At 43.1% G+C, this 18891-nt stretch overlaps 1 protein-coding gene across 3 annotated transcripts; it reads right to left on the minus strand.

Moving 5' to 3' along the window:
- Positions 1–6289: 6289 nt before the first annotated feature.
- On the minus strand, positions 6290–18827 carry LOC111141671 (transmembrane protein 230). Of its 3 annotated transcripts, XM_022494409.1 has the most exons (5): positions 18702–18800; positions 16419–16538; positions 15958–16054; positions 14979–15101; positions 6290–8115 (listed from the first exon to the last, which is right to left on the minus strand). In XM_022494409.1, exons 2-5 carry the CDS (start codon positions 16436–16438, stop codon positions 7975–7977), a joined length of 381 nt encoding a protein of 126 aa, XP_022350117.1. In that variant the 5' UTR covers positions 16439–16538; positions 18702–18800; the 3' UTR covers positions 6290–7974. The 3 variants fall into 3 exon arrangements, with proteins under 3 accessions (XP_022350117.1, XP_022350119.1, XP_022350120.1); XM_022494411.1 differs by lacking the exon at positions 15958–16054 and having other exon boundaries at positions 18702–18827; XM_022494412.1 differs by lacking the exon at positions 18702–18800 and having other exon boundaries at positions 15976–16054; positions 16419–16485.
- Positions 18828–18891: the final 64 nt, after the last annotated feature.

An 18891-nucleotide genomic window follows, 5' to 3' on the forward strand; every position in this document is an offset into this window, starting at 1 on the left:
CGGGGCGCCTGGGTAGCTCAGTGGGTTAAGCCTCTGCCTTCGGCTCAGGTCATGATCCCAGGGTCCTGGGATTGAGCCCCACATTGGGCTCTCTGCTCAGCGGGGAGCCTGCTTCCCCCTCTCTCTCTGCCTGCTTCTCTGCCTACTTGTGATCTCTGTCAAATAAATAAATAAAATCTTAAAAAAAAAAAAAAAAAACACAAAATATGGGAAAAAGACAAAAATACGAAAAACCGGAGAGAAAAGGTAGGGCCAACCCCTAAAGAAACAATTCCAGAAACAGAAAACAGAGACTTTAGAGTGAAGGAAATTATCAAAGAAATTCATTTCAGAAAATTCCCTAACACTAAAAGATACGAGTTACCAGAGCACCTATGCTGAAGAAAAATGGGCCAACAACAAGATGTGTCCCTGTGAAATGTCAGAACACTGAATGCAACTCTTTAAGCATCCAGAAAAAAAAAAAAAAAAACAGTAGCCAACAAAGAACCTGAAATCTGAGTGGCACCAGACATCTCCACAGAAGTCACATGGGATGGTTGAGGGCTCCACAGTCACATCCTCATCTCTGGAGGACAATAAGCAGGTAAAGAAAGGGCAACGGGCTCCAGAGGGAGTTCCCGATGACAAGGACAGAACACCAGGGGTACATATAGAAATGGCAGAGTCTGAATTAGTGACAGTACATAGAAGATCACATAAACAAACGAAACAAGATTGTCACCTCCAGGGAAAGCAAAAGTTGAGCCAGAAGGGAGATGTAAGTCATAATGTATGTCCTGGCTAAGCTGAAAATAGGGTTTATATGGGGCGCCTGGGTGGCTCAGTGGGTTAGGCCGCTGCCTTCGGCTCAGGTCATGATCTCAGGGTCCTGGGATCGAGCCCCGCATCGGGCTCTCTGCTCAGCAGGGAGCCTGCTTCCTCCTCTCTCTCTCTACCTGCCTCTCTGCCTGCTTGTGATCTCTCTCTGTCAAATAAATAAATAAATAAAATCTTTAAAAAAAAAATAGGGTTTATATGTTCTCAGTCACATCACAGTGTTGAATATGGATTCATCCAAAATGACACAGTTACAAGGAGAAAATGGAGGGCTTGCAAGTATGTGAGGAGGATAGGAGACAGTGAGGGAACGGAGCAAAATCTCCACTTTCTACCAAATAAAGTCAACTGGTTAGGCCTAGTACTGAAAATTTGTGAAGTGGTAATGTATCAAGTAGAGAGCTCAAAGTCAATACAAGGAGATTCAGCTGGAAGAACCAAAGGTGGGTAAGGTGGGTGGTTTGTCCCTTGGGGAATGAGGGAGCAGGAATTGCTCAGAACAAATGATTTTCATAATAAGCCTGGTTTAACTGCTTATGAAAAATAAAGTTTAAAAAGAAAACTACCATAGTTTCTCATTCTTTAGCTGGTCACAACCTAGTCCCATGTAACCTAGGCAATCTTTATCTCCCAACTCTCCCAATGCCCTGCCTGAACACGTCACCCATTACCAGTGTATGTGTTATGTGGGTGTGGGGAGGGGGGACAAGTTCATCCAAGTTCCCTCCCATCTGCCCTTGGTCCAGCTCAAGTCCTGTCTCCAACAGACCCGTTCGGAGCCTGCTGAGCCTCCTTTGCTCTCCAATCCACTTGGCAGAGCAACAATGGTCTAAATTATTAGTGGATGAATATTACTTATTACATTGGCTAGCTAGTTCAGATATGGAGCTCTCCTCCCTAAGTAAGTTGTAAACTTATAAAGGAAGTGCAAGATTCCTTTTTGATATCTGGCAAATGTCCATAGTAGGTGCCCAAAAAACATTTCATGAATAAACTCAAAAGTAGAATTCAAGGTGAATTAACAGACAGATCTAAAACAAAGTCTGGAGATAAAACGAAGGTTAGATTAAAGCTGTGGCTGTTAATGGTTAAGGCATCTAGAGGACCTAACTGTATCAAGATACAGTGGCCTTCAAAGCTCTGTGGTCTACTTTTTCAGTTAATGTTTAAGTTGAGTTGTTTTAATAAAGAGATATCTTGCCCCCAAAGTACTCTCAAGTTCCAAGTTTTGGTAACCCAGGCCTTGGAAAGTAAATAGTAAATGTACTCTACCCTGCCAGCAGCCCTGGGAGAGCAATACAGTGGAAGACAACCTTGAGTCAATGTTCAGAATGAGCAGGAGTCCTTGATCTTGGGCCCATTCATTCCATGCTCTTTTGGTCCCACTGTGGTTTCACTTCCATTAAATGGAGAAGATACCTGGAATTTGCTGACATCATTCATTCCATGCTCTTTTGGCCCCACTGTGGTTTCACTTCCATTAAATGGAGAAGATACCTGGCATTTGCTGACGTCCCCGAGAAGGGGAAACCTGGTGCTCTTGGCAAATACCCTGGCAATATGCTCTGAAGTCTTCAAATGTTCAGATCCTGGCTAAAGGGACAGGAGCCTGCAGCTATATCCAGAGATCTGTCTCAGTTCCAGCCCTGGTAGTGACAATTCTTGCCTGGTGCCTGTCATCTCCACTCCACCAGGCCACAAACCCTCCTAGCTGTGTCGGTGATTCAGCTGTAGGGGCATACTGGTCCTGAGGGTGGTGGTCTCAGAGCAAATTCTATGGATATTAATCCCGGAGAAAACCCTCCTGAAGGACCAATGCCTTAGCCAAGACTGGAGCACGTTCTAGTTGGCTCTTCTCCTGTTAGTAAGAGGAATGAAAGCATGGAGGTATTGGGAGACCCACAGAGCTAGGGGCGAAAGACAGCACCTCCAGTGTTCAGGGGAAACTCCTGAGTCGCAAAGCCTGCCTCTCACATATGCAGGAAAATATATCCTCCCTCTCACTGCATCTTAAATTACACAGCTCCCGTCCCCTGGCCTTCAGAGCACTTGAATGTGCTCCCGCTCCTGCCACCGACCTTCCCCACCTGTGGAACTTGTTTCGGTTTCTCACTGCTCACACGAAGCATCTTCACAAAGCCTCCCTGTGTTGTGTCTGTGCCATTTCTGTGAAGTTTCCTCAAGACACTGGGTGTTACTGGCTGGAGAATCATGGTGGATCAAGGAGGGGGAGCTCTAAATTTTGGTCCCCCCCACTCAGCCATTGGTGCTGCCAGAGGAGGGCCAGGCCCAAAGGGAAGAAACGGATTAAGAGGCACAGGGAGCCTCAAACAGTGCTCCTCAGGCACCGACACACTACAGGTCTTGTCGAAACGCAGGCTTGGATTTAACAGGGCTGGGGCAGGCCCAAGATTCTGCATTTTTAACAAACTCCTGGTTGCAGGCCATGCTTTGAGTGGCAAGAGCCAAGACTGAGGAGGGAAAAGTGGAGAAAGAGGTGAACAGAAAGAGGGAAAAGTGGAGAACAGGGCCCACGGAAGGTGAGCGGGGAAAGCGGGGGAAGAACAAGCTCCAGGCAAGGTGGTCTGCTAGAGCAACCGCTACACCACCTTGGGTCTCCAAGGACCTCCCCGCAGGGCCTTCTGGGGCAGGGGCCTCTGTGGCCCACATGATGGCTACAATGGGGTGCTCTGGTACTCTCCCTTCCCCTTGCATTCCACAGGACTGGAGCACACAGTGTGCCTGCCAGCTGCATGCTAATGGAGGGCCAGAGGCTGGAGACTGTCTCATTCCCTCCATTCTGTCAGGGCAGGGAGCCCTGCCTTGGCTGGGGACAACTGCCATGCTAGCTCGGGCCCCTAACTCCAGGGCGGTTCCACCGTGGAACAACAGATTCTACAGGCTGGGCCCAGGGATAGCAGATGGGCTCTTTCCCCTCCTAAGTCTCGCCTGAGAAACTACTCCCCGAAGCCAAAGGAGTGACCACCTTCACTTCCTCCAACAGCAGCGTCCATTAACCCCGCTTACCGTGCGAAAGGCTGTGTGTGCAGCGCCCTCCCCCATGGTTTTATTTAGTCCTCACATTTACCCTCACAGGTAGGAACTGGCTTATCCCCACTGTATAAGGGAAGTGAAGCTCCAGACTAATTTGCCCAAAGCCTCACAGCTAATAAGACTCAACCCTCCCCACCCTGGCACTAAACCCTAACCGAACTCGTGAGGCTAGGAGCCTAGGGGATTATGTCTAAGAGAGAAGCCTCGAGATAGTTTAGATGACACAAGACAACCAAGGCAAGTTAATTTGGTTTATAACCCTTTGAAGGTCCCTCCACCAGTTTCCACTGAACCAGTAACAGAAGGCTCTTCGGTGCCAGCTGGCAGGGACACCCCAGGACCCTGAAGGCGGGAACGTGCAGGTGGCTGTGAACTGGGCTCAACGGCTGAGCAGAGTTATTGGGTGGAGAGTGGACTCAACAGGTAGCACCAAATCAATCTGAGGAGCTGGCCTGCCAGGCTGCTGACAGGAGGGTCATCTAGGACCATCTGAATCAAATGGCACCAGCCCAACTATCCACACCTCGAAGGAACGTAACATAGCATCCTGGGATGGAAATGTACTTTCAACTTTGGTTCTTCATTTAAGAAACTGAAGTGCCAGGGCGCCTGGGTGGCTCAGTGGGTTAAAGCCTCTGCCTTCGGCTCGGGTCATGATCTCAGGGTCCTGGGATCGAGCCCCGCGTCGGGCTCTCTGCTCCGCGGGGAGCCTGCTTCCTCCTCTCTCTCTGCCTGCCTCTCTGCCTACTTGTGATTTCTGTCAAATAAATAAAATCTTTAAAAAAAAAAAAAAAAAAAAAGAAACTGAAGTGCCCACAAACACTGTGCTAGACTTTGTGGGACTCTGAGACACTCTTACCCTTAATGAAAACAACTAGCAGGTTGGGCACACAAGTAAGCAGTGGTGAGGACTGTGGTGACCTGGAGAATTCTGCTCAAAGCTGCTTTACTACCTTGTTTCAGTTGGTTGTAGCCTCTCAGGAAGAAGAAAAATCTAGCGATTTTTCAAGCAAATCCCCAAATCAAAACATGAACCTATTTTGAAAAACAAAACGCAGGCCAACATGTGTCCACTAGTTCACAACCTCTGCTCCTCACTGACCATGCTCAGTTTTTCCTGTTATGTCCTTAGCACCTCACAAAACCTGGCAGGAAGGAACATGCACACTGACCAGGCGAAGCTTATCCAGGGGGAACGAGTCTGAATCTCCATCACAGAAGAAGAGCTGATGCAACCGGGGAGGATTTTTAGCCTCAGAAATGACGAGAGGTCCGAGAGTTGTTGCACAAATAAGAAAATCTTTATGTGCGCCTGAATGGCTCAGTCGTTAAGCATCTGCCTTCTGCTCAGGTCATGACCCCAGCGTCCTGGAATCGATCCTGGAATGGAGGCCCACACTGGGCTCCCTACTCGGCAGGAGGTCTGCTTCTCTCTCCCCCACTCCCCCTGCTTGTGTCCTCTCTTTCTCTGTGTCTCGCTCTGTCAAATAAATAAGATCTTAAAAAAAAAGAAAAAGAAAAGAAAATCTTTATAAAGCTAGAGCATATGGTTCAGCCAACATTGTGGGGGACAGGGATAGGGAGGAGGCTGCTTTTAGGTAAAATATATATTTGACAACTGACTTGGGTCCCCACTACTGTCTATGGCTCTGTCCACCTATACCCCTTCTTCACTTGCCTGGTCCTTAAAGGCATTTGGGCTTTCATACTTGGTAAGGGGAATTCAGGCTTTGCCTTGAGTCCCAAATGTCCAACCTATTACCTAAGAATACTATCCAACTTGGTGTTCTTTTCTAAGGATTAAAATGAAACAGTAAGGAATAAAAGTGCTTGGCACATTTGGCAAAGGTTCAAGAAACATTCACCATTGTTTAGATTTAGATGTTTTCTAAAAAGGACCAAGATACACACTTACTGTCAATGCAAAGTTACAGGGAGTCTGTAAACAATACTTGAGAGGTACCTAGGTGACTGAGTTGGTTAAACATTTGACTCCTGACTTTGGCTCAGATTGTCATCTTGGGGTCATGGGATTGAGCCCTGCTCAAGCTCCACAAGTCTGCTTCCCCTCTCCCCCATCCTTGCTCGTTCTCTTTCAAAAAAATGAAATCTTAAAAAAAAAAAAAAAAAAAAAAAAAGGACCAAATTATTTGGTTTGGCCAAAACCTTCTGGTCTGACCTTTGCTTTACAAACAGTTCCCATGATGGGAGCCTGGGTGGCTCAGCTGGTTAAGCCACTGCCTTTGGCTCAGGTCATGATCATGGAGTCCCAGGATCAACAAGACCCAGGATTGAGTCCGGCATCAGGCTCCCCGCTCAGCAGGGAGTCTGCTTCTCCCTCTGACCCTCCCCTCTCTTGTGCTTTCTCACTCTCTCAAATAAATAAAATAAAATCTTTAAAAACAAAACAAAACAGTTCCCAGTATAAAGTTTTATTGATCTCTTTACAACTCCAGTGTCAAGGCCCAGGAGCTTCAATTAGAGTACTGGCCTCGCCACACTCCTCTCCCATTACTAGGCCCAAATGTTCAGATCCTGGCTAAAGGGACAGGAGCCTGCAGCTATATCCAGAGATCTGTCTCAGTTCCAGCCCCTGGTAGTGACAATTCTTGCCTGGTGCCTGTCATCTCCACATAGGGACTCCACTCCTCTCCCATTACCAAATGCACCTAACTTCAGAGGTTGCTTCACATCACACCCCTCTGTCCCTCATTCCTCGAGTGCTGGTTTTTTCCCCATATGCACTCACTCTGTGGGTAGTATCATCCAGCTTTTAGATATTGTCCCAACAATGACTCCCTAATTTCTATCCCTGGCCTAAATTATCTCCTGAACTCCAGATCCACGGTTTGCAATTGCCTACTAAACAGTTTCATGTGGATGTAGAGTATGCATCTATAATTTACCACATCCAAAAATGAACTCACCTCCCCCAATAAACTTTTTCTACCCACAGCCCTCCAAATCTCAGCTGATGGCCCTTCCAGGCTTCTAGTTGCCCATGTCCATAAGCTCAAAGTAAGAGGATGACTGAAAAGCAGTCTGACCCACAAGGCCCATTCTCTAAAAAAGAAGGTGGTCCTGGGTACTGGGATCAAAGATATCATATAATCACTAACATGTTTTCTGAAATATACTTGAAATTAACTCACTATAAGTCTAGGTTTAGATTTTGACATTTTAATTTCTTTTGAATATGTCACTTTGTGCAAGCTAGGAACCAGAATCAAACCACGGCAGTCTAGTCCATCTAGGAATCCAGGCTGAGTCTTGCAATCTTCAGCAGAATGACATCATAATGCAAGATGCTAACAACAAGTTTATAATCTCTAAATAACAACCACTTATCTACATTTTTTTCCTTAGGAAACAGCCAAAATCCAGTCCTTAAAGGCATGATATACAGAACATCTTGATCTACAAAGAACAGAATAACCCATATTTTATGCTGGCCAGCTTACTGGTGGCTGACCAAGGACTAGTGAACAGAGGGGTGTTTACCTTCTAGGAACTTGCTCTGAGACTTAAAAAAGTCCTGGCTGCTGTTAATAAGAAAGCAAGTAAAAAATATTACAGATGCACCTACATTGACATTTGATTTGCCAAGGTCTTCCACTAGAACACAAAGTGAGAGATGAGTGTAGGGGTAAGCTACTTAGATGTTTTCAAAATAAATTACTAGTAACATGAAATTTGACATATTAAATTCTTCCATTTGCTACCAGAACTGACAATGAGGACTATTTAAAAGAAATGCTGAACTCTAACAAGGGTGGCAGCAGTAACATTCTGCACTACACAAGAACCTCCTACTTTCCCACATCATTAACATTGCTACTCTTCCAAGATACATATTCGTGTGGAAAAACTTAACAGCTTTTGCCAGAGCCAGGAGATGAAAAGTAGAGCATGTCCTAATTAGTTAATTTGTCATTGCAAGCTCAGTTGACATCTTGAGGATGGACCCGTAAAATCTGGCCATTCTTTTGTTTAACATCTGCAAACTGCAGAATGCCTTAGCCCTTTGCCAGTTTCCGCTCAGTATCTTAAAGCTGGTCTCAGTCCCATCTGTGACTCTTCTCAGGGTTGAGGGTGGGTTAGCTAGTCATCAAAATCTGGAATGTCATCGTAGGAGTAACCCCGGTAGCCTTTGGATGCATAGTAGGCGATGCGCAGGTGGTAAAATCCTGGCAGGAACACCAGGATGCCAATGATCAGGACGGGAACGGCCCGGTCTGCCCCCTAGTGGCAGAAGGAGGCAAACACATTAGTACCATACAAACGATCACTTTTTTTTTTTTTTTTTTTTAAAGATTTTATTTATTTATTTGACAGAGAGAAATCACAAGTAGGCAGAGAGGCAGGCAGAGAGAGAGGAGGAAGCAGGCACCCTGCTAAGCAGAAAGCCCGATGTGGGGCTTGAACCCAGGACCTGGGATCTTGACCTGAGCCGAAGGCAGCGGCTTAACCCACTGAGCCACCCAGGCGCCCCCAAACGATCACTTTTAAAAATAAAACAAAGCCATAGGTTCAACCCATACATCAGTATTTTATACTCTTCAGAGCATTTCCTTTGGGTAGTATGCTACCAAAGGAACAGGTTTACATCTCTTTTCCTCCTTATTATAAAATGCAGAAAAACTACAAAGCACTAAAAATTATAAATAAATTGTCCATCTGCATCCACAGATATTTCCTTTACTTCTGTTCTCCATTCTAGTTTCTAGTTGTGAACACACTACACCCTGTGCCTTGTTTTAGTCTCTTAATATAACAAGCAATTGCCAAAGTCTTATGAGAAGTTCTGCACTGGGGGTGGGAGACAGGCAAAATGGGTGAAGATAGTCAGAAGGTACAAATTTCCATTCATAAAATAAGTTCTGGAGATGCAGTGTACAGCATGGTGATTATAGCTAAAAACACTGTATTGTGTACTATTAGCAAGTTGCTGAGAGTAGATCTTAAAAGTTCTCATTACAAGGAAAAAAACTAACTATGTGTGGTGATGGATGCTAACTAGACTTATTGTGACCATTTCCCAATATATACTATATTGAATCATGTTGTACACCTGAAACTAACACATTATGTCAACTAATGGTGTCTACCATTCCACTGTAATGGATGCACCACAATTTTACTTAACTATGCCCCACCGACTGTTGGATACTTTAGTTGTCTCTCACTTTTTTTTTTTTTTTTTAAGATTTTATTTAGTTATTTGACAGACAGAGATCACAAGTAGGCAGAGAGGCAGGCAGAGAGAGAGAGGAAGGGAAGCAGGCTCTCCGCCAAGCAGAGAGCCCGATGTGGGGCTCGATCCCAGGACCCTGAGACCATAACCTGAGCCGAAGGCAGAGGCTTTAACCCACTGAGCCACCCAGGCGCCCCTCTCACTTTTTGTAACTGTACAGGATAACACAATAAACTTCTTTTTCTTAGCCTTTCAGATTCTTTAGTGTATATTCCCATAATCACAATTCACAGGTCAAAGAGGAAGAAATGGTGTTTAGAGTAGGGCTTCAACTATTTGGGGAGTTCCAGGAGGACAGGGACTTTTGTTCATCCCTAGATCACCACCTGCACCCAATATATAAATAAATATATTAAATGAATGAATCCACTCCTATAAAATTGCTCTGCCTTATTTTTAGGTATAGTTTTATTTATTTTTTTATTTTTTTATTTTTTTAGGTATAGTTTTAAATGTTTATACAGTTAAGCTTATTCTCTTTTTCCTCTGTGATTTTTTTCCCATTAATTTTTTTTTCTTTTTATTAACATATATGTGTTACTTGCTTCAGGGGTACAGGTCTGTGAATCATCAGGCTTACACATTTCACAGCATTCACCATAGCACATACCCTCCCCAATGTCCATAACCCAGTCACACTATCCCTTCCCCCAACCCCCCAGCAACCCTCAAGTTTGTTTCCTGAGATTAAGAGTCTCTTATGGTTTGTCTCCCTCCCTGGTCCCTTTTTGTTTCATTTTTTTCCCCTCCCTACCCCCCCACAACCCCCCAACTCTACCTTTCAAATTCCTTGTATCAGAAAGATCACATGGTAATTGTCTTTCTCTGATTGACTTATTTCACTTAGCATAATAACCTCTAGTTCCATCCACGTTGTTGCAAATGGCAGGATTTCATGATTTTTAAAAAATAAATTATTTATTTTTTAAATTAACATATAATGTATTATTAGCCCCAGGGGGATTTTGCGGGTTTTGATGGCTGCATAGTATTCCACTGTATATCTATACCACATCTTCTTTACCCATTTATCTGTTGATGGACATCTAGGTTCTTTCCATAGTTTGGCTGTTGTGGACGTTGCTGCTATAAACATTTGGGTGCATGTGCCCTTCAGATCACTACATTTGTATCTTTAGGGCAAATACCCAGTAGTGTGATTGCTGAGTCATAGGGTAGCTCTATTTTCAACTTTTGGAGGAAGCTCCATACTGTTTTCCAGAGTGGCTGCACCAGCTTGCATTCCCACCAACAGTGTAGGAGGGTTCCCCTTTCTCCACATCCTCGCCAACAACTGTCATTTCCTGATTTGTTAATTTTAGCCGTGGTATCTCACTGTGGTTCTGATTTGTATTTCCTTGATGCCGAGTGATGTTGAGCACTTTTTCATGTCTCTGTCGGCCATTTGGATGTCTTCTTTGCAGAAATGTCTGTTCATGCTTCTGCCCATTTCTTGACTGGAGTATCTGTTCTTCGGGTGTTGAGTTTGATAGTTCTTTATAGATTTTGGATACTAGCCCTTTATCTGATAAGTCATTTTTCCCATTAATTTTAAGTCTTCCTTCAACTAAGGATTTAAACCCAGTCTAAAAATCTTTTTTTAAAAAAAATTTATTTATTTGTCAGAGAGAGCAGGCACTTGCGCACAACCAGGTGGAGTGACAGGCAGAGGGAGAAGCAGGCTTCCTGGTGAGCAAGGAGCCCAATGTGGGACTCAATTCCAGGACCCTGGGATCATGACCTGAGCCGAAGGCAGATACTTAACCGAGCCACCCAACCGTCCCTAAAAATCTCCTTTTAACACGGCTAGTTACGCAATGTATATTGGTAGATTATCTACTCCATATAATTTTGATTGTGTTGTTCAAATAGAAATAGGAGTATTTACCTCATATAAGACAGTAAAAACTAAGTGAGGTAATATGTGTAAAGCAAGCAGCCTCAGCTGACACACAATGACTCAATAAATCCCAGCTTAAAACCAAGGAAAGAAAAAAACAAAACAAAACAAGGAAAGAGAACTTGAAGGGGCTCTCTCAGCCTAAGGATGGGACTACGTGAACATCAGAAACAATAGCAGTCTACAACTCTCACAACTGACATACTTGGTGCTATTTCTGTTATCTTATTTTCATTTTCTACTTTCCTTCTTCTTTTTTTCTTTTGCAAGATATTGACTGTACATCCTTAGTGGGGTTAAAGAACTGCAAAGGAAATTTATAGTGCATTTAGCCTTCCTATACTTAGCATTAACACTCACGCTGGTATTTTTTTTTTTAAAGACGTTATTTATTTTTTGTCAGAAAGACAGAGAGAGACAGAGAGTGAGCACAAGGAGCAGCAGGCAAAGGGAGCTGAGCCAGGAGCCCGACGTGGGACTCAATCCCAGGACCCTGGGATCATAACCTGAGTCAAAGGCAGCTGCTTAACTGACTGAGCCATGCAGGCATCCCTGTTATCTTTTTTTTTTTTTCAAGATTTATTTATTTGAGAGAGAGAGAGAGAAAAAGAGAGCGCACACGTGTGCGCACACATGAGCCAGTTGGGGGTGGGGTGGAGCACAGAGGGACAAGTAGACTCCACACTGAGCATGGAGCCCAACATGGGGCTCAATCTCACAACTCTGAGATCATGACCTAAGCTGAAACCAAGAGTCAGAGGCTTAATGGACTGAGCCACCCAGGTGCTCCCCGCAATATTATTTTAAAGCTATTATACGTATAACATAGAATAAGGCAAGTAAGTAATGACATCACTACCACAGGGTAGATATACCCATACAATATCAAAGAAATTAAGCTCTAATTAAATTAACTCTAATCTTAAATTTGCACTGAAAACTGTTTTCTAAAAGATACCTATTTCTTGGGGTGCCTGGGTGGCTCAGTGGGTTAAAGCCTCTGCTTTCGGCTCAGGTCATGATCTCAGAGTCCTGGGATCAAGCCCCACATCGGGCTCTCTGCTCAGCAGGGAGCCTGCTTCCCTTCCCCTCTCTCTGCCTGCCTCTTTGCCTACTTGTGATCTCTGTCAAATAAATAAATAAAATCTTTAAAAAAAAAAAAAAAAAGATACCTATTTCTTGATTCCATTGCTGAAAAGGTCTAGAAACAATTAAAACCGAAGCATGAGCACCACTAATGCCCAGTCTGTGATCTCTCTAAATCTACTTCCTATACAGAAACCAAGGCTCTTCGGAGAAATGGTTGTTTACAAGTTAGCAGACAGGAAATATATAGCTGGGCCTGGGATAACTTGCTGTGCCAGAAAGCAAGAAAGCTATCAAAGGCTACGTAGGCCATGTTTAAAAGAAAGAAGTAACGTGAAGGAATCCTACTGACCAAACATGGAACAATTTAGATACTAAAAAGAATATGGGGGACACTTGTGAGGCTCAGTTGGCTAAGCATCCGACTCTTGATCTCAGGGTTTTGAGTTCAAGCCCCGCACTGGGTTCCACACTGGGTGTGGAGTCTACTCAAAAAAAAAAAAAAAAAAAAAAAGAATATGGACTGTGATTGATTGAAACACAAATATGTAAAAGAAAAAATAGGAGTTTATAATGATACCATTCTCTGACTACCTTTTGTGGTTTTTGAGGTTCCTAGGTGTATTTTTATAAAAGTTGTGAAGCAGAAAAACATTTTTCCTACCTTCACTATACGCATTATATTTTGGGGTAAACAGATGGTAGATTTGAGAAAGACCTTTACAGCAGAATTTCAGCTAATGAACGCAGAAAATGACAGAACTGCATTCACTAGTATAAATGGTAATGGGGAAATTTATAATAAATGAATTAGGCTGAAGGCACTTAAACCCAGCACTCTACCTTAGTATCAACTAAAAGCAGGATAACCATTACATGCCTCCTAATGTAATACTACAATTTGGTTCTCAAATTGTGGTTGATGGACCACCAGCATTACCTGGGAACTTGTTAGAAATGCAGATTCTCACAACCCACCTACAGAACTGGAATCTCTGAGAATGGAACTAAGGAATCTGTGTGTTAACAAATCTGCCAGATGATTCTGATGAACATTAAAGTTTCAGAACCAACCTGCCATAGCAAATACACAGGACTTCCCATGAAATAAACTTTCTAAAACAAAACTAACCTGAATCTAAGCAAGTCTCTAAATCTAACAAAAATATGAAGATCAGAGATATTAATACAGCACCTGTAAACTTATATAAAAACTGTTACAGATGCATACTGAAGATGCACACTTGAGAATACCAGCAAAAGAGAGGCGCCTGCGTGACTCAGTCGGTTAAGCATCAGTCTCTTGATTTCATCAGCTCAGGGCTGTGAGATTGGGCTCCACGCTGGCTGTGGAGCCGGCTTAGGATTCTCATTCTTTCTCTCTCCCTCTCCCTCTGCCCTCCACCCCACCACCGCTCCTATGCGCCCTCTCTCTCTCAAAATAAAAAAGAATACCAGCAAAATATAAATCTGGTATTTGGTTTCCTACATAGGAAAAAAAGGTTGGGGGAATACATGAAGCAAAATGTTTATAACTGTTGATGAATGGGAGACACACAGGGGTTTAATACATTATTTCATTTACTTCTGTTTTTGAAGTATCTGTAATAAAAAGTGAAAAAAAAACTCCAAACCAATCTTATTAGTGATTCTCTTAATTAACATCTTTATCCTTACTTATAAAGCAGTCTTTTATAAACCATACAAGGTAAAATGATATTTGCTGCATGTGGATCTCACCTCCACTCTCAATATTTGTAATTAACAGAGTCCTCTGGGACTGATACTGCATACTGCAACGAAAGTTAACTGAATGGGGCACCTAGGTGGCTCAGTGGGTTAAAGCCTCTGCTTTCATTTCAGGTCGTGATCCCAGGGTCCTGGGATCGGGCCCCACATCAGGCTCTCTGCTCGGCAGGGAGCCTGCTTCCACCTCTCTCTCTATCTGCCTGCCTCTCTGCCTACTTGTGATCTCTGTCAAATAAATAAATAAAATCTTAAAAAAAAAAAAAGAAAGAAAGAAAGTTAACTGAAGGCACAGTCCCAAAGTTAGATGTTCAAACAAAGATTGCACCAAGTAAGCATCTGGTGACCACATAATAATTTTAAGTAGATAAGGACCAATGGCAAATCAGATTCACTTCTTAAAAACCATATGCAGCCATTTTATTGCTACAATGCTACTATTCTCAATTTCTATAATGTCCACAGTTTTTCAGATGTTGGCTGTGTTCCCTCTGCAGGACAGTATGACCATGACTTGTGATCATTATTAGTTCAGATCAACTTGGGCACTATTAGCACATGTATATAGCCCAAGAAAAAGAACCACCAAACACCCCTTTAGGTAATAAAGATAACATTCTGAAGCTCAACAAGAACACCAACCAAACCGAGTGTAGTAAGGATCAGACTCAAGAGTCACAAGTCCTGGCATGGTCAGTGGCCCCAGACCTATACAAGCCTCACTGCTTCTCCCCACACCTGGAACGTCTGTGGCACTGCAAAATTATAATAACAAATTCTACTCTGGGTACAGCCTTTATCAATCAGAAATCCTCAATGCTAGGCTCACCTTTGCTGTTCCAAACTGTGACAGTGGGAAGACTGCTTGACATCTCAGAAGGAAAATGTCACACACACACACACACACACACACACACACACACACACCTCACAGAAACTGGGACAAGCATGTTGTTGCTCAAAAAAAGAAACGTATGTTTTGTTACCAGAGAAGAAATTTTTAAGAAAACTCTCTTCTTCTTTCTGCTGGAAACTCCTGTACTAGATATGAATATAAAATAGAGCCCAGACTCACACTTTAAGGATTTCATGCACATTCCCACAAACACTTCAGCTTACCCCTTTGCTGATATAGCCAGCCAGCAGGAGGGAGCCTATGATTATGAGAAAGGCCCCAATCAAAAACAGCACTGTCGCAAGCGCGATGGCCTTATATGGGATCTTAGGAGGACTCTTCTTAAACTGAAAGAAAAACAAACAAAAGACATAGCATTATGAAAATACCAGGACTGAAACACTTTAAAGCAAGGAGGATAATAAGAACCAATATGGTTGGTTTGTGTGTCTTGAAGGAAGTCCTACTACCCACTAGAGCTCTGGGAAAGAAAGGCAAGGGACAAACAGGAGGTGAAGCTCTAATTACTGCTCTAATAGCCACTCGGAGGAGTCCCAGCAGAATGTTACTCTTTCTACTTCTAATTTTATTCCATATACCATTCACCATAAGAAAATATTTTCTTACAAAAACAGAAGATACTTTATGGTCATTCATTGATTAGATATTAGATACTTATTAAGTGCCTGGCACATGGAAGGCTGTAGTAATCTCTAGGGATTCAAGAGGAACATCGTGATCTGGAGAAGTAAAGAAAACAAGTGACTTCTGGCATTCAAAGTTAAGTGAGCATACAGTCAAAGGTTTTAGAAACCTTTTTCTAAAGCATTAGTTGCCCACCCCAGGGATCAAGTAACCTGACTTGTTAATAAGTTCCATTCAAAGTTAAGATTCAGACACAAGCTTTCTGAGATTTGCCTCATTTCTGTATCTGACCTAATGGGCTGGAAGCTTCTCAGATGTGCTTTCAAAAAACAAAACTTCTCTCCTTCAAGTATGGGTCCGAAGAGTGCAGAGAGTCATTGATTTGTTTATATTTAAAGGGATGGGTTCCTGCCTCTTCCTCCTTGGCCCTGGTTCCACCTAAACTATTCCAAGGGAAAGTGGGCAGAAGGAGATATGCTACACCATTAAGTATTTTATAAATAACGAATCAGGGTAGGATACAAACTTAACAAATATTAAATATTCTGTTTTACTTACTGTTTGCCAAAAGAATACCTTTAATAAATTGGATCTCATGACATCAGGAAAGAAGGAAGATTCCCACAATCTGTTGGCTTTAGCAGTTAGTTTCTCCCTTAAAAGATGAACTGGCTTTGACTAAAGTGTAAACGAACCAATGACACAGTCCTTAAAAGAAATTCTACTTAACAAAACACAATCTGAGTATTTTCCAGAAAAACTAAATAAAATTTGTAACTACTGGGCTTTGGCGTTATAACTAAAAATTCTTAGAAATGAACAATGTTTATACTGGTTTGAAACTGGTCTACCAAGCCCCCTCCTTCTGCAAATTATGGCTGAAAGGGTCTCAGAGGTAAGTGTCCTTCTTGCTGCTTCTTCTAATCCCCAGAGACAGCAAAACCTCCACGTAGAAGGTCTTCCTGCTAACTCAACAGAAACGGAGCCAGCCAGTCTCATTAATTCCCTTCCGCATTTACCTGAAGGTCAATGTAGCCATCGTCTGTGCTGGAGAGCCTTGAGTATTTCACTTTGCTACTGGGGATTCCAGTAGCCAGGTTGGTACGAGACGGCATCATAACACACTGACAAGCTACAGTCTGAAGACAAAGAAAACTGTCATTATATGCCACTGACCACAGTGTGTTACATATATTAGAATTTGGGCTGAGATGTCATACTAAGCAGCTGGCAATTCACGCCCCACTGCACTTAAGATCTGATATTCCTTTGACAAAGTGAAAACATTCTCCGTATGTACCTTCTCTGGCTTGTCCTGGTAGAATGAAAGTCAGGACACTGACCAAGAAACAGACCTCATGTTTATCTTCTCACCAATATTCCTGTGCCTCCTAATTTTTCCAAACCCTCCACACAGAGCAGGTGGAAGAGTGGTGACTTAAATCCAAGTCTGACACCAAAGTCCACATTTTCAGTCATTCTGCTATAGTACTGCCTGGCCACTGTCCCTGCTTCAGGAAAAAGCAAGAGGAGCATAAGCTCAAATGATTCTTACTTGCCAGGGAGGGAGAATGGGTGGGATATGGAATACACTCACATTAAGCATTTTGTTGATTCCCCCTAATGGGTATCATTTTAGGGGGTATCATTCTTTTATTTATATTTTTAAATTTAATTTTATTTAATTTTTAAAAGATTTTATTTATTTGTCAGAGGGAGAGAGCACAAGCAGGGGAAGCAGCAGGCAGAGGAAGAAGCAGGCTCCCCACTGAGCAAGGAGACCCATGTGGGATTTGATCCTAAGATCCTGAGATCACCACCAAAGCCCAGCAAAAGGCCGACACTTAACGGACTGAGGCACCCAGGTGTCCGGTATCATTCTTTTAATGCAAAAAAATCTGCAGAGCCTCCAGTAAATTTGGCTATCAGCACTATCACTACTGGTAATCAGCACTGTACCAGTGCCAATTTGTCTGCCTCTCTGCCCCACCCCAAGCACTGAAAGTAGTGATTTCATTTTCCAGATTACTTCTATAGCCTCCTAAAAAAGATTAAAAATAAAAACAAAACTTGTTTTTTGTGCAAAATATTCAAAATCAACTTCAGCAATGAAATCATGGCTATTTTGTCACTAGTTTAAGAGGTAGTAGATAAGATAAAAAAACAATATTTAAGTCGGAAAACATTTGTAATTTGATACAATAGACAAATCTATTTTGACTGTGAAGCTATTTCTAAAGGTGACATGGATCTGTAAAGAGAAAAAGGGCACCATTAAAAAAACCAATCCAGAAACCATAAAGACTTTGCCTTCCTCTGGTATGACACTTTGTAAACAACCATCATTATAATAATGTTGGTTAATAATTACCCACACTTAGATACCAGGTACTAGTCAAAGTGCTTTCTATATACTTTATCCCAATTATTAATGAGCTGTTTTAAGTGGCCAAGAGTCAACCTAAAATACTATGTATAATAAAAATGCTAAAATAACTAGCAATATGATGGAATTGGTGCTAAATGTGAATGTTCCTTTTTAGCAATTATATAACAGTGCAGAAATCAAGTACTGGATCCAGTATGCTAATTTATATGCTTTTCTGAAGTTAGCTCAAACTGCATTGAATACTAGGTTTTTAAGTGTTGCGATCCCGATTACATGATAACCTAAATTAATTCTACAAAATTTAAAGGCCAAACTACCGGTATGTGGGGGTTTGAGGGCATTTAATCACTTCTGATTTGTATCGTCTTTTTAAAAAAAAGTTTACGGACTCTGCTTTACCTATTCACACACCCGCATCAAAATAAAAAAGCGAAGGGTGTGAGGGAGAGGGGCGACGAATGCTTACTGGTAGCAAAGAGTAAGAATTCTGCAAGAGGAAGGAAAAACGTAAACCGAGGTTTTCAGAGTACCATTCAAGTTCCCCAAAGGATTTTTTTTTTTTTTTTTTTAAACCGGTTCCACCGCAACTCTTAAACTCCCTGAGCACGCCGGGGCTGCAAGGCTTTAAAAGCATCAGTAAAACACTTAGCGCAATGCTTAGCATTATGCGCCTCCACACGCACTATCTTCCTGCCCGTCTCCAGACCTAGCCAGGAAGACAAATAAAAACCGACGCGAATTTAGACGGAAACAAACAAAACCGGTTTCTGGGAAGAGGCCAGCGGTGGCCCAGGCTGGTGAACGCTCCACACCCAGGACGCGAAGCTAGATTTCGGCAGGGAGCGCAGTCTCGGCCCCGCCGGGCGCCTGAGGGGGGCGCTTCTGTTCCCGCCCCGCCGAACACACGCCTTACCGGAGCGCAGCGCCAGGCCGCCCGCGTGCCGACAGCTCGCTCACGGTTGGCAGCAGAAGCGCCTGAGGCCTCATGGCCTGCCTCACCTAACTGCCAACCCTCAGCCGCCCCCCTTGACGCCGGAAGTGGCCCGCCGAACGGCTGCGTACCGGAAGTGGCGTCACCGGGAGCGACGTCTCTCAGTCCCCTT

Source organism: Enhydra lutris, unplaced genomic scaffold, assembly GCF_002288905.1.
Source record: "Enhydra lutris kenyoni isolate GAN:26980312 unplaced genomic scaffold, ASM228890v2 scaffoldscaffold6, whole genome shotgun sequence".
Taxonomy (NCBI): Eukaryota; Metazoa; Chordata; class Mammalia; order Carnivora; family Mustelidae; genus Enhydra; species Enhydra lutris.

Coding starts and splice junctions, on each gene's coding strand:
- LOC111141671 (XM_022494409.1), bottom strand. CDS start 16,438: ATGGCTACATTGACCTTCAG. Junction 16,055..16,418: donor ATGGCTACATTGACCTTCAG/GTAAATGCGGAA, acceptor TCATCTTTTAAG/GGAGAAACTAACTGCTAAAG. Junction 8,116..14,978: donor CTGGCTATATCAGCAAAGGG/GTAAGCTGAAGT, acceptor TTCTGCCACTAG/GGGGCAGACCGGGCCGTTCC.